The sequence below is a fragment of the Pleurodeles waltl genome, chromosome 5 (genome assembly GCF_031143425.1).
Source record: "Pleurodeles waltl isolate 20211129_DDA chromosome 5, aPleWal1.hap1.20221129, whole genome shotgun sequence".
NCBI lineage: Eukaryota > Metazoa > Chordata > Amphibia > Caudata > Salamandridae > Pleurodeles > Pleurodeles waltl.
Window position 1 is genome coordinate 58,890,613 of NC_090444.1, and position 15,180 is coordinate 58,905,792.

Sequence of the window (15,180 nt, forward strand, 5' to 3'; positions counted from 1 at the left end):
ATCTATAGGTTACATAATGGAGAAGCAGCACTCTAAGTAAAAAATCAACCTTTCAAATTATTCACAATAGAGCATAACATTTCATGGTTAAGAGTCCAAGACAAGTGATCAGTGCACCAAATAAACAAGTGTTAATTTGTGGTCAAAGTAATATTTTTTATTCTCGTCTTGAAATGCAAATGCGAAAGGCAAACACAGCCAACGTGTTTTGTCCCCCAGACAATGGGACATATTCAGGGCATATTGTTGAGATTCATTAAAGTATTCCTATATTTCATTAACTTTCATTATAGTCCTTCATCTGCTCCACGAGTCCCCTGCGTCAACCAGTTGCACACGGTCATGGTTGCGTGTCTTTCACATGTGCATTTCAAGACGTGAATCATTTGAAAGGGCGAGTCATTACTTACAGTGCTGATTCCAATCTTGTACGCTTTTATCTTATTGGGTTTTTTGGAGAGGTTAACCCAGGAGTGGGGCACCTGTGCTGTGGAATGATGGAGTGCAGCGACATATACCACAACTGTTCTCAGTCAATTAGATCATATTACATAATTTTTATTTTTGCTGCTTTCTTTTAATAACCAATGAGTCACAGGGCTGAACTCTGTGGAATTCACTTTGACACTTATCCTTCCAAGCTGACTGCCAATGAGTTGGGTGACACAATCAGTTATGAATGCTTAGTAGTGATTTACTATATCGAGTGCATGGTATACAAGTGTAGAGTTAGGTATTAGGGAACAATGTGCTTTTGGTCTGTGATACTCATACAGGTTTTAGAATCTGCGATCCCTAAACAGGGTTGCTATAATTGAAACTTCATAAAACTATACTACGTCTGTCTCCCTATTAAGTCATAGGTAGTACTTCTTTAGCACAACCTGTTGATAATTTTGAATTGGTATTAATAGAGAGTGCCAGATAGTTAAAAAACGCAAGGTTATTGTTTTCATACTCAAAAGGCGCTGCACACCTTGGCCGACATTACATTTTGGAAGTGTCTATACACAGAGGAGTAAAGGATGGACAAGAACGGGGTCAGAGACTGGCGGTGCATGGGGTAGCCGCTTCATTCCAAGCTCCCATTACACCCACTGTTGTTTAGCCTTTGGATACTGCATCTGGGCTTCTTTCACTGCCGCAGCATACAAGTCCAGGCACCATCAATACCTGGGATGGTGCTGTTCTGTGTCTGAAGAGCCCAAGGGTTTGAGGCATGACTCAAGTGAAAGCCTTGGTGTTTCCTCCCATTCCTCAGGACATTCAATAATTGAAACAATGTTTGTTACGGTGAAATCCAATGAACTGTTTAACCCCAACCTTTTCATGTAGGGGATGCACAGATCACCTGAAAGTTAGGGTCATGGGAGCATCAACAGTTCACAGTGCATCTAACCTGTAGGACAATTTGGTAATTCCCAATAGCTAAATCCCTTCTTTCCCAGATCTTGGCCAAGGAACCAAAGCTTGGAGGCACAAACTAGGGGTCTACAGCTTCCATATAGTTTCAGAGGAGAGCAAAACCTGGATACCTGCTCAGACTGAGACCGCACATTCATTTCTGGTCTATATAAAATGGGAGCTCTGATGAGTCCACAGTGGTTTAAAAATGGAAAGGTTGCAGAATAATAGATCAGATCAGAGATTAAGGGGATGTGGAGGGACAGTCTTCATGGCTAGTTTTGTTAGATAATGGGTGTTAGATGGGCACTGATGCCCCTTGTGATGTGTTCTTTGTTTCTCACACCTAGCTTCACGCCCTGTATCGCTATTCCCTCTCTCCCCCCTTCCTTTCCTAGTGGAGGGGAAAGTATTTTCTGAAAACACAATGGGTCAGTGATTATATTACATTTTGTTGTGTACTGCAAAAAAACAATATCCTACATTGTAACATAATTCACTTTAGAAACTCCTCTCACTTTGCGGTCAGGGAAAGAATAGTAAACACCAATCCCCAAGTCAAAAGAACAAAGTACCCGAATATTTGACCTCTATCTTTGAATCACTGGCAAATGTGACAATTTAAACACAGAATTTAAAGGCATCTTTATTTATTTCTCTGACTTTTACTACAGCAATTCATGGACTCTACATATTACAGTACAAAAAAAAAGTCATACCATGGGAAGAACAAGTTACAATGGAATCAGAATATTATGTATGGAAGAGTGTTTACTGCACTGCTAATAGAAACCCTCTACAGATATCTGCTGTCGAAGCCCGAAGTAAAATATGGGATAACGAAACAAACATTGCAAAATAGTTTGAAAAAAATATTAATACTTGGCACAGAATACAGAAATCTATGACTTTCAACTCATGGCAAATGTAGTGAGACTAGAGGGCACCAGATATTCTTATTTAGCACTTATATGACAAACAATCGGCTATGTGTAGGGCATGACAGCGCCTTCTAGTAGTTGCTTGTAAACCTGCAGTTTTTAGAAACTATGACCATAGGACTTTGTCACCTTACACTGCATTAAGACATCAGCTAGTCATAGTGACGTTTCAGTTGAGAAGTTTTCACTAATCAGAATAATTATTTTTACTTCATTTATAGCTTGCTATAGCGCAACCACAACATGCAGTAGGTAAAACATTTTGCTCAAGCTTAACTTTATAATTATGTTTAAGAAATAACATATTGCATAGTCTACAATTCAGTTTACACTTTAGAGTAGGCATTCAAATTCAATACTGCTCGAATAAACAAGAGCTATGGATTATTAAAAACAAAGTATCAAATGAAGTGAGCCACAAATACGGTGGAGATCCAAATACTGGTCTAACAAGGAGTCTGGCACACATTAAATTTCTTATCGAAAACCATAAACTTGTACGTTTTAGAACTGCTGTTCTAATTAGCAGTGTTTTTATAGTGTGACCTTAATAGCCCAAGATTTTTTAAGTCATTTCCAGCATAAGACGGGTTTTAGGTCATGTGAAATTAAGGGTGTCCAACAGATGTTAGTGATTATATAAACAGAGACACATATTAATTATTCAAATCTTACCCATTAAAAGCTCAGACTTTCACAGAGGTCTCACAGACAGAAGGGAGTGTGTAGATACCTACCCTGAGCGAGCTGTAAAACTCATCAAGGACCAAGCTCATTGAGCGAGTCAAGTTGCTGACGTAACTTGTCTCCTGGTTCAGCGCTTCTTGGAAGGTTTCAAAATCGGTCATCCACTCAACAGCAAAACTGTGATCGATTATATCAGTCTGAAAATAACAGAATAAGACCTAGTAACAAAATGAGTTCTAGCCTCTTGATGCTCTAGGAGTTTGCCCTGTTTATGAGAATCTCAACAAATAAGATGATGGATCGAATGCTTTAATTTATTTCGACCACTGTCATCAGTCGGGCCACCTTCTAGACCACCGTTTCTCATCCACCATGACACTGCAGATCGAGGTCTGCCCTATGCAAATCAGTACAGGCTCTGCTCCTTAAGGGACCAGTCCATCTCAAACTGCAAGGCAAGGCCTCCTCCAGCAAGCGACTCAAGAAACCCCACACAGTTTCAGCCTATTTGAGCCTTGTCGGTAGGATGTAGCTTGAATCCTATAGCGCAGTGAGCAAGGTACGAGACCAAAGTATAGCCTTAGGGAGTGAACTGCAACATTATGTATTCTGTTGAGTTCCTGTTTGTGAGAACAACAAATCCTGTTAAGTTACACACTGTCTACCACTTTCTGGGAGACAACAAGCCGTCGCTGAACAACTAATGGGAATCTTCACCGTAAAATCTCTCATATTCACCAGTAACAGCTTCATAGGAGATTTCAACTTCCCTGGAACAACTCTATGAAGTCAAGCAACCCAACTCTGCTTTCTGATCGGTAAAGAAGGTTTTTACTGCTCAAATCAATACTATCTGTTGACTGGTTTGACCATTACCTCATCCACTTTTACCCTTCCTCCAAAAGATCCCTAACCTAGGGTCAAGTCACAAAATGTGGATTGGAGGCATCATTTCAACGTCAATGTGCTTGCCTGAAAAATAAGATCTTAAATCCAACCCCCGAATGAGGTGCAGTCAACAACCATCTGGACTTACCATTACAATTAAGCAGTAGGCAATATAGTAAACGTATTGGCACACATGAAACTTAAGAGGCAAAAAATAAAATGTTCTTGCAATGGTAAAAGCAAGGAGCTAAATAAAGAAGAAGACAGCTTAGATCACTTGAATAGTTCTGGGCTGCTGTTTACTTGACTGAGAGCTAACATTCAGAAATATGCTACACTAATTGGCAAGCGTTTAGTTAAACTTTAACTGAAGCAAAGGTAATGAAGCATAGCATGTATCCTGCACCTACTAGCTGTAGGAACACCTTCATACTTAAAAACATTATGCAACAAACATGTAAATATACATTCAAGTCTCTTCGACGTTCAAAAAGAACAAGTTACTTACCTTTGGTAATACTCTTCATGGTGGATGCTCTAATCAGAAACCTCACCTTTAGAATATCCCCAGGCACCAGACTGGATCTAGAAGATTTTTCAGCATTGACCGGGCACACCGAGTAGGTGGCATCTGGACCCACACAAACACCACAAAAGCACACTGTCAGTTTCTTTCTCCACACTACCCACGCCCTTGGACACAGAGGTCAAAGATCAATTTGTGCCAGTGTGCAGACCTTTAATTTGGGGCATTTTTAGATGGAAAGCCGTCATCTCTGCAGAACCGAAGGTGGTGATGAATCTGCAGTTAGAGTATCTACCAGAAAGAGTTACCGAAGGTAAGTAGCTTGTTCATCTGATACTTCTAAATGCAAATTCTTCACCTTTAGAATACCTACCAAAGCAGTGCCTTCCCCGGTGGTAAGTCAAGTGGAATAATTCAGACCAAAAAGTCCTGTAGGACCAAACAGATGAAATGCCTTTCCCATCAGAATAAGGTAGTAATTTTTTGTGAATTTGTGCACGGATGTTGGCTTCACAGCCTGTCAAAATTCCAGGACAGGCACTTTGCATACAACTGTAGGGGTTAGCAGCCTTAGCCCTGGAAGAATGGACCCTCAATCCTTCTAAGGGCTGCTTTTTGCCAATACATAGAAGATCTTAATGCAGAGGACTGTTAACCTGAATAAACTCCTCTTCTGCTCTGCCTCGTCTTTCTTTGCCCTAGAGAACCCCACAAAGAACTGATCTTTCGCCAAAAGGTCTTTGGTACGACTGAAGCAGAAGCTTAGTGTTCTTCTGGGCTCCAAACGATAGAGTGAGTTTCTCCTTCTCTTTTGAGGTGTGAGGCAGTGCAAAGAACGTCACACAAATGGTTGGCTGTCAGACATGAAAGCGAGTAATAACTTTTGGTAGGAACACCGCTCTAGTCCTCAGCACCAGCTTGTCCAGAAAGGTGATGTAGCTGACAATCTGAAGTTATTGGGATGACAAACATCGTCTTCAAAGTCCAAGACTGACTGTGGTGAACCTGCCTTCAATAATCAGTCGCAGAGATAGGGAAAGACTGGTACACCCGACTTCCAAAGGTATGATGCAACCACCGTCATCACCTCTGAACACCTGAGGGGCACTGGCGAGGCCTGAAGAGAACACAGCAGACTGATATTGCTTATGGCCCACCCTGAACCACAAGTAGAGCTTACAAGATGTGAATATGGAAATAGGCATCCTGCAGGCCAGGTGTTATCATTCAGACTCCTGGATCCATGGCAGATAAAACCTGGGCCAACATGAGCATTCTACATTTGTCCTTCCTTACGAAGGAATTGAGCGGTTAAAGTTCCAAAACAGGATGAAGTACTTCACCCTTTTTCGGTACAAGGAAATAACGAGCGTAACACCCAGTTCGATAGCCCAAGCTGGGACTCTCTACGGCTCCTTTCACTATAAGAGCCTGAAATTCCTTGAGCAACATAGATGTGCGTTCATAGCAAAAACGCTCCGATATAGGTGGAAGAGGCAGCAGGTTGGACAAGAATGGCAGGGCATAGCCCCGTTTAACTATCTGCAGGATCCCCCAACAGATTATTACGGCCTAACACCAGTGGAGAAAGTGTGGAGTGGCTTGACTTTCTTTAAAGTGCTCTACGTCGGAATAGGACTTCTTGTCAAATAGGCGAGACCCGTCAAAAGGAATATCTATGAATGATGCCTTAACATCACCTGAGAAGCATGTGGATCTGATCCTTGCATGGTGCCGGAGCACCACACTAGTTCCACTATTGCCAAAGATTCATAACACCTCAATCGTAGTTGCATCACCGATGGTGGCCCCTCAAATTTGGGATGCATTGAGATCAACTGTGGAATCACCTTTTCAGTGGGAGACAGAGACCAAAGAGCTTCATGACACCCTCATAGCTCCTGGGGCAGAGTGAGGTCGATGGTAAAAAAAAAAAAACTTTCAGACCCAGTCTGGAGCCTCGGATCTTTTAAAGGTGAGGAATCTGCAGTTGGGAATATCCGTCAGAAAGTGCATTTCATTATCATATAGAAGTGTGCCACCTTATTACACCAGATTATATCACTACACAGAGGTATCACTGCTGCAACTGCAAAGGATTGAAGTCCCAGAACCACCTGTGCCACACCGTACTGCCCAGAGGAGGAGAGGCTGAGAGCTCCAGAGTCCTGTTGCCTCGACGCACTATAAAGCGCTGATTTCACTCCTGTGGCGTGAGACTCAACTTCAGCAACTGCAAGGAACTCGCAGTTTCAGAAGCACCTGTGCCACATTTTACTGCCCGGAGAAAGGCTGACAGCTCCAGTGTCCTGTTGCCATGACACACTAACGCTGATTTCACTCCAGTGGCGCGGGGGCTGCAACTGGGCTAAGGGCGGACCCATCCTGCGCCTGTCAGCACCAGGAGGAAGCAGAGCAGGTCCACTCCTCTTGGCTTTGCTACCCTTTGATCATCTGTTATATTTTGCGTCATAACTGGTAAGAACCTTTAAGGCCATTCAACCTCTCTCTCTAACCCTGCACTGTTTTGTTGCAGAGTCTTGCTTGGTTTGCTTGAAACTTGACAGGAGTGGAAGGCCCTGCTCGCTGGGTTCTAAAAAGAGGAACTGAGCTGTTGCTATTGACTGGACCGAGCCCCAAAGTTACAGACAAGGCACATAGGAACTCAACAGCTGTGTTAGCTGTGCCCTTGCATTTATGACAAGAGGTGCACGCCTGCTAGTGTCCTGGGGGAGGGGCCTGCAGGCCTACAACTCTCTAAAATTCTGAATGCATCTTGGGGCACGCTTTTAGTTTAACATCTGGATGTCAAGTCCTTCCTCTCCACCCACTGATCTGGCGTTTGATAAGGTTACACCCAGCTCTCATTAGCAAAGAGGTATGCACCAATACAAACTTGCCCTCTGGATCCAATGAGTATACTCAGCCACTGCCACTTGAGCAAACAAGGGTGAAGGACACCACAGCAGCTAGTGTGGGTGTGGAATGTAACAATGGGTTTAATGTCCTGGCGGCCACCGACGCACTAACACCAGAGTATAGGCAACCACCTGCTTCTCCCAACTATCCTACGGCCCAAAATAATGGCGACACAAACATAGAGTTAATTACACTAACAAAATGAGATCCAGAGCCTACGGGATTGTATTGGCAGGTTGTCCAGAGCCCTATATGATAAAATGGACAATCTTTCATTGTTGCGTTCAAACAAACTTTAACTCACACCAAGCCGAGAAGATTTACCCTCAAGCCTTAACTTAGGAAATCACTGCAGAACTATCCCTTCTGGCAGGCCATCTAAACAATTGGCATTAGAGAATCCTAACTCGAACCCACTCACAAATTGTCACACAGGTAGAGGATCTTACCAGTGCCACCTGAATTTGGGTAGTACCCCAAGGGAACCTAAACAGCCTGGAGGGGATCCAATTCCAATACAAGTGCACAAAAGGCTTTTGGGACATACCTTTTTGCATACATCCACATCCAACATTAACTACTGGCTTAATCTCAATGATCATACCACCGGAGCTTTCCACTAAGCACCACGATAAATTTATGGTCAATGTTCCAAAACTTGTGCTAGGTATAATAGAACCACAGGAATCATTGATTTAAAAAAAAAAAAAAACTCTCATTGGCATAGAAACGATAGAAGCTGTAGATCAATTACTAGGGAGGACATACTGGGTGCCTTTCGTTTTATGGATGAACATCCTACCCTTGATCCCACTGTGCTCCGGCTAGCAAATCACAAGCTTGTTGAAGAACTTATAACATTGGAACATAGGTTCAGGCCTGACATGAGGTCACAAGTAAGGCTGAAGATAAATCTTCCTCAGCTTACACCTGGTCGCAGCATCAGTAGTATCCCTAAGTCGCAGCTGCAAACACAGTCTCGGCTGCTCCATCAGCAAACCTAACAGAAGCAGACTGACTATTCAACAGACAGAGCAAGGGTGATATAACATCTGCATGTTAAACAAATCCTCCAGCACCCACAATATTCCTACCTGCCCTAAGGGGTGATCCATACGAAGAAAAGGGAAAGGCAAACTCACTTCTGGGGTGTTCTCAACACTCAGAAGCAGAAGTGATTAAGAGTAGTGATGCAATTACTCTTGTTACTGGTCAGAACTCTTGCTCCACTAACAATATAAAACTACTATCCTGGAACATAGCAGGGTTGAGAGGAAAGCCAAGTGATCCTAAGTGGGACTCGTTCATGGATCAGCACCATATTCTGCTACTCCAGGAGACATGGGCAATAGAGCCAGGTCAGGTATCATCTCTCTTCATTAAATGATACACTTACATCACCAGGAAGAACCTCTGGCAGGCTGCAGATTTGGATAAGGATAGAACTGTTTAAGAAAATCATAAGAATCAAAATTGATAGTAGGGACATTTTGGGCATATATTCATTTCCACAGGTTCACTTGCCGAGGCCAGGCGTATTGCCATCTTTAATATCTACATACGTATGATCGATTTCGTAAGCCTCCACTGCGAACTGATGGATCAGTTGAAACATTTCCCAAGGGAAGGGAAGAGGGGACATTTGCAGGGAAGTTACCCCGGATGGTGTACTGGTGAATGTACATCGGCAAAGGCAGCTGTACTGGATGCAGTTAAATGTGAGTGCATGGAAATTGTTCAGGCAGGAAGAGGGTATAGGGCAGCTCTGGTTAAATATAAAAGCAGATGGGAGGCAGCCCAGTGGGAGGACCTTCCAGAATTGCTCACCAGTAGGAATATGAAAGCCTTTTGGAAATGTATAGCCAGTGGAAGCTGTAACATTGATAACCATCTAGAAGCCGTGGTATAGCCAAAAGTATGGATTGCTCATTTCTCAAGCTACTGCCATAACTATTCAAATGATGCAATTATAGTAAGTTAAACATCTTTACTGGAATGCCTATGGGTGTGTGAAAGACTCAAATCACTACACGTGTTTCTTAGGATTCTTGACACTTTTCTTTCAAAACAAAGTCCTCATATTACCAATGTGGCAGCAGGCACAGAACACCCTGACATTAGTCATTAAACAAAATACTTGGGTGTCTTATCAAAGTTATTATGCAGAGTAATTTGTTTCAGTAAACTCCCAGGCACACAAAATCCAAGAGCCCTCTGAATGACGCATTGAGTATATCTGTAATCATTCCAATAATATGTCCATCCGAATGGTCCATCTATTCGGCAGGTTGGGTGTATTTAAGTCAAGGTAGATAAAATCCAACTACACCCTCAAATGCTCCAAACAAACAACTATGGGAATGAACTGTTTTCTGTGAAGACAACATCCAGGGTAGTTTCCACTGGGTTCTCTATTAAATTATCCCCATGTGCCATATCCATGATCCTGTGTGTAGGAAGCTGGCTATTATGTAGTGTACTGAATGTAAGAGGACACAATGCAGATAGTCCAGGAGACTCATTGGTCTACAGGGGTTAAAAAAATGATCCCAAATGCTCTCTTTTTGGGAGTGAGGGTGAGCAGTTGAGGGTTATCAGAGGGTAGTGCTAAACATATGTTGAACACACAGTCAATAAATGAGACACACACAAGAAGAAACTCAAGACCAATTCAGAAACATAACAGATTTTAGCTCGTTTTACACACCAAGATCTTCAAGATCAGGTAAGTACTTTTTGCAATGGCAATATTTCAAAACTTAGAAAATATAGCTGTCAGAATTGAGGCCTGAGCCTTGAATGTGGTATTGTTATCCTATGGATAAAACATGTACTGCACAAGTCACTTGCAACTGATTTACGGGACTGTTCTTCTAGACTTAATTTGAGTAGGAGTCAAGGTCCTTAGAATCACCAGCAGTTTTGGGCTACCTTCCCCGGTGTTTCTGGGTGCAGAGGTACTCCTAGCGGTGGTAGCTTCAGATGCTACACATTGAAGTCAATGAGAGCAGTAGCTAGAAAAAAGGGCTGTAAGTGGGGACTGGATGACCAGTCCAGCTGAACCTAAAAGAGGGCTCGGGTCTTGAGTGTCTCTAGGGCACCGTCGGTCAGGCTGTGAGGCTTGGGTGCAGAGGTGTTTTGTTCTGTGGGTCACTGCTGTTAGAGGCTCTCACTTCTTTGGGGGTCGCCCTAGTGATGGGGGGAAAACAAGACAGCAGGGCTCTCTCGGAGCTGGCCCTCTGTGATGCTGATGTCCCTCGTCGGTAGGTCAGTCTTGGCGACATTGGTGTCCGGCCTGGACAGTAAACAAGCCTTGGTGCTTGCAACTGGCTGGGGTACTCCGAGTTTTGGTCCAGGGAGTCTTGGGGCAGGATCAGCGTCTCAAACACAGGCTGGGTTGATAGCATTCTTGGACACTCGGGATTCTCTTTCTGACAAGATGCCCCCTCGGTGGACCCGATGGTCAGCAAAACGGAGAACCGTCCATTCACGGCTGGTGCCTGCAGGTGCAGGGAAGTGGCTCCTCCACTCCAAGGGAGACGCTGACTCTGGGTGGGGGCGTAGTACTGGCAGTCCTCCAAGGCTCTGTGCAGATGCATAGCTACAGGACAAGTCGGGTCTTTGCAATTGTCAGGGGGGAAGCACGCAGGGTTTTGCACTGACTACTCAGCCCACAGTTCCTGCGGCTTTGGCTCTTCTTTGTCCTTCTCTTTGTAATCAAGTGACTCTGAAGTCCAGGTGTCAGGGGGACACCTAAATACCAAATTTAAGGGTCATTTAGGGGAGTGCAGGGTAGTAGCCAACAGCTATTCACCCATGGGATGACTACACACCCTATAAAACCGCTTCCTGTGGGGAGTGGGCCTAATCCTGTCCAGGATTCCTAATGCCACCAAAAACCCTTCCTTCGTGGAGCATATCAGGCGGCCCACTTTAGGGGTGTGACTAGCCTGGTAGTGCTCCGGGGTGAGCACGCCGAGGGTAGGTTTCTCAAATCGAGGAAGCCTATTTAAAAAAGCAATAGGCTGGATCGTGCTACTCCCCAAGGGGCCCCCCACACGAAGAGGGCGGTGCGACCTTTTTTTGTTTGAGACTCTTGACGGGACAGTTTACTCAAAATGTAAGTGACTGGTTCCTATTTTCTCTCACACACATAATTGGTTAGTGATATCTTTTATATATAGCCAGGAGAAGTCTAGTTTGATATAGGTCCTGATGAAGCGTTAGAGGATCTTTCACGACCACATTTACGCGAAACATGTTGACCAGACCCTAGGGGTCAGGTGACAATTTCCCAGTACTCCAGGCTTTTAAAGTGGGTGAGCATTATTCTCATTTTCCACTTAATTATGTTTTTAATCTTGATCGTGACCCCTTTGGATTGCCAGTAAACAGATTAGTTTAGGGGTCTCTAATCAATCTTAAAACATTTTCCACTCTCCTGCCACACTGAGTGCCTGACCTTCTTGATTCAACGGCAGCCACCATATATAAAAAGATCTCTGGCAAAGAGCCCCCGAAAGGGGAGCCCGTCAGACATTGCACCAGCCGGTCTGACGAGGAGCTTCCCGATGATAAAGCAGGACACCCTTCGGGTGTGTGAGGGCTCTAGCTCCTAAACTTTAATTGTTCACCCTAGAGTTAGGAACAGTGTACTTTTTGTATTGATTAGCCTGGTAGTGCAACACGCCTTCTTGCATAGCTAATTTCCCGCTTGTCCTGGTGTCACATGGACCTCAGGGCACAGGGTGACATTCACCAAATCTGTGGGAAGCCAGGGTCGCATATCAATGATAGGAGGGTGTAAGGAAATGCCTCCTTGGCATGGTTACCCCCTGACTTTTTGCCTTTGCTGATGCTATGTTTTGAATTGAAAGTGTGCTGAGGCCTGCTAACCAGGCCCCAGCACCAGTGTTCTTTCCCTAACCTGTACTTTTGATTCCACAATTGGCACACCCTGGCATCCAGATAAGTCCCTTGTAACTGGTACCTCTGGTACCAAGGGCCCTGATGCCAGGGAAGGTCTCTAAGGGCTGCAGCATGTATTATGCCACCCTAAGAGACCCCTCACTCAGCACAGACACACTGCTTACCAGCTTGTGTGTGCTAGTGAGAACAAAATGAGTAAGTCGACATGGCACTCCCCTCAGGGTGCCATGCCAGCCTCTCACTGCCTATGCAGTATAGGTAAGACACCCCTCTAGCAGGCCTTACAGTCCTAAGGCAGGGTGCACTATACCATAGGTGAGGGTACCAGTGCATGAGCACTGTGCCCCTACAGTGGCTAAGCAAAACCTTAGACATTGTAAGTGCAGGGTAGCCATAAGAGTATATGGTCTGGGAGTCTGTTTTACACAAACTCCACAGCACCATAATGGCTACACTGAAAACTGGGAAGTTTGGTATCAAACTTCTCAGCACAATAAATGCACACTGATGCCAGTGTACATTTTATTGTAAAATACACCACAGAGGTGCCCCCTGAAACTTAACCGACTGTCTGTGTAGGCTGACTAGTTCCAGCAGCCTGCCACACTAGAGACATGTTGCTGGCCCCATGGGGAGAGTGCCTTTGTCACTCTGAGGCCAGTAACAAAGCCTGCACTGGGTGGAGATGCTAACATCTCCCCCAGGCAGGAGCTGTAACACCTGGCGGTGAGCCTCAAAGGCTCACCCCTTTGTCACAGCCCCGCAGGACACTCCAGCTAGTGGAGTTGCCCGCCCCCTCCGGCCCCCACTTTTGGCGGCAAGGCCGGAGAAAATAATGAGAATAACAAGGAGGAGTCACTGGCCAGTCAGGACAGCCCCTAAGGTGTCCTGAGCTGAGGTGACTCTAACTTTTAGAAATCCTCCATCTTGCAGATGGAGGATTCCCCCAATAGGGTTAGGATTGTGACCCCCTCCCCTTGGGAGGAGGCACAAAGAGGGTGTACCCACCCTCAGGGCTAGTAGCCATTGGCTACTAACCCCCCAGACCTAAACACGCCCTTAAATTTAGTATTTAAGGGCTACCCTGAACCCTAGAAAATTAGATTCCTGCAACAAGAAGAAGGACTGCCCAGCTGAAAACCCCTGCAGCGGAAGACCAGAAGACGACAACTGCCTTGGCTCCAGAAACTCACCGGCCTGTCTCCTGCCTTCCAAAGATCCTGCTCCAGCGACGCCTTCCGAAGGGACCAGCGACCTCGACATCCTCTGAGGGCTGCCCCTGCTTCGAAAAGACAAGAAACTCCCGAGGACAGCGGCACTGCTCCAAAAGAACTGCAACTTTGTTACAAGGAGCAGATTTAAAGACCCCTGCAATTCCCCGCAAGAAGCGTGAGACTTGCAACACTGCACCCGGCGACCCCGACTCGACTGGTGGAGAACAACCAACTCAGGGAGGACCCTCCGGCGACTCTACGACTGTGAGTAACCAAAGTTGTCCCCCCTGAGCCCCCACAGCGACGCCTGCAGAGGGAATCCCCAGGCTCCCCCTGACCGCGACTGTCTGAACTCCATTTCCCGACGGCTGGAAAAGACCCTGCACCCGCAGCCCCCAGCCCCTAAAGAAACGGAACTTCTGTGCAGGAGTGACCCCCAGGAGGCCCTCTCCCTTGCCCAGGTGGTGGCTACCCCGAGGAGCCCCCCCCTTGCCTGCCTGCATCGCTGAAGAGACCCCTTGGTCTCCCATTGAAACCTGAAGGAAACCCGACGCGTGTTTGCACACTGCACCCGGCCGCCCCCGCGCTGCTGAGGGTGTCCTTTCTGTGCTACTTTGTGTCCCCCCAGGTGCCCTACAAAACCCACCTGGTCTGCCCGCCGAAGACGCGGGTACTTACCTGCTGGCAGACTGGAACCGGGGCACCCCCTTCTCTCCATTATAGCCTATGTGTTTTGGGCACCTCTTTGACCTTTGCACCTGACCGGCCCTGAGCTGCTGGTGTGATAACTTTGGGGTTGCTCTGAACCCCCAACGGTGGGCTACCTTGGACCAAAAACTGAAACCTGTAAGTGCCTTACTTACCTGTTGAAACTAACAATAACTTACCTCCCCCAGGAACTGTGAAAATTGCACTAAGTGTCCACTTTTAAAACAGCTTATTGTGTTTTATGTGAAAAGTATACATGCTAAAGTAATGATTCAAAGTTCCTAGAGTACTTACCTGCAATACCTTTCAAAAGAGCTATTACATGTAAAATTTGAACCTGTGGTTCTTAAAATAAACTAAGAAAATATATTTTTCTATAACAAAACCTATTGGCTGGATTTGTCTCTGAGTGTGTGTACCTCATTTATTGTCTGTGTGTATGTACAACAAATGCTTAACACTACTCCTTGGATAAGCCTACTGCTCGACCACACTACCACAAAATAGAGCATTAGTATTATCTCTTTTTACCACTATTTTACCTCTAAGGGGAACCCTTGGACTCTGTGCATGCTATTCCTTACTTTGAAATAGCACATACAGAGCCAACTTCCTACAGAGGGGTTTTGAAGTTCCTGGCCTTGGTATGCAGATTTACTAACCATTCTGCTGAAGATGATAACACCTTCATCCGGAGTAGGCATTGTTTCTGACCTCTGAGAGCGAGGGCTCTCATCTCCAGGGGGTCAGAAACTTGTCTGTGGTGACAGGCCGGTTGATACCAGTCAGCCAGCACTCTAGAGGAGTAGTAGGTTTTCAAGAGGCACCTCTAAGGTGCCCTCTGGGTGCATGTCATAATAAATCCAATACTGGCATCAGTATGGATTTATTAAGACAAGATGTTTGATACAAAACATCACAGGTTTCAGTAAAGCCATTATGTATAGGGGTAACTCGTAATGAC

At 45.2% G+C, this 15,180-nt stretch overlaps 1 protein-coding gene across 1 annotated transcript in view; it reads right to left on the minus strand.

Annotated features, from left to right (window-relative positions):
* Window positions 1-15,180, minus strand: part of GPN1 (GPN-loop GTPase 1) — a 97,941-nt gene that overhangs the window by 55,154 nt on the left and 27,607 nt on the right. The window contains exon 9 of the mRNA XM_069233555.1: window positions 3,079-3,229. Coding sequence (XP_069089656.1) covers window positions 3,079-3,229 — 151 coding nt within the window. The remainder of the gene's footprint in view (window positions 1-3,078; window positions 3,230-15,180) is intronic.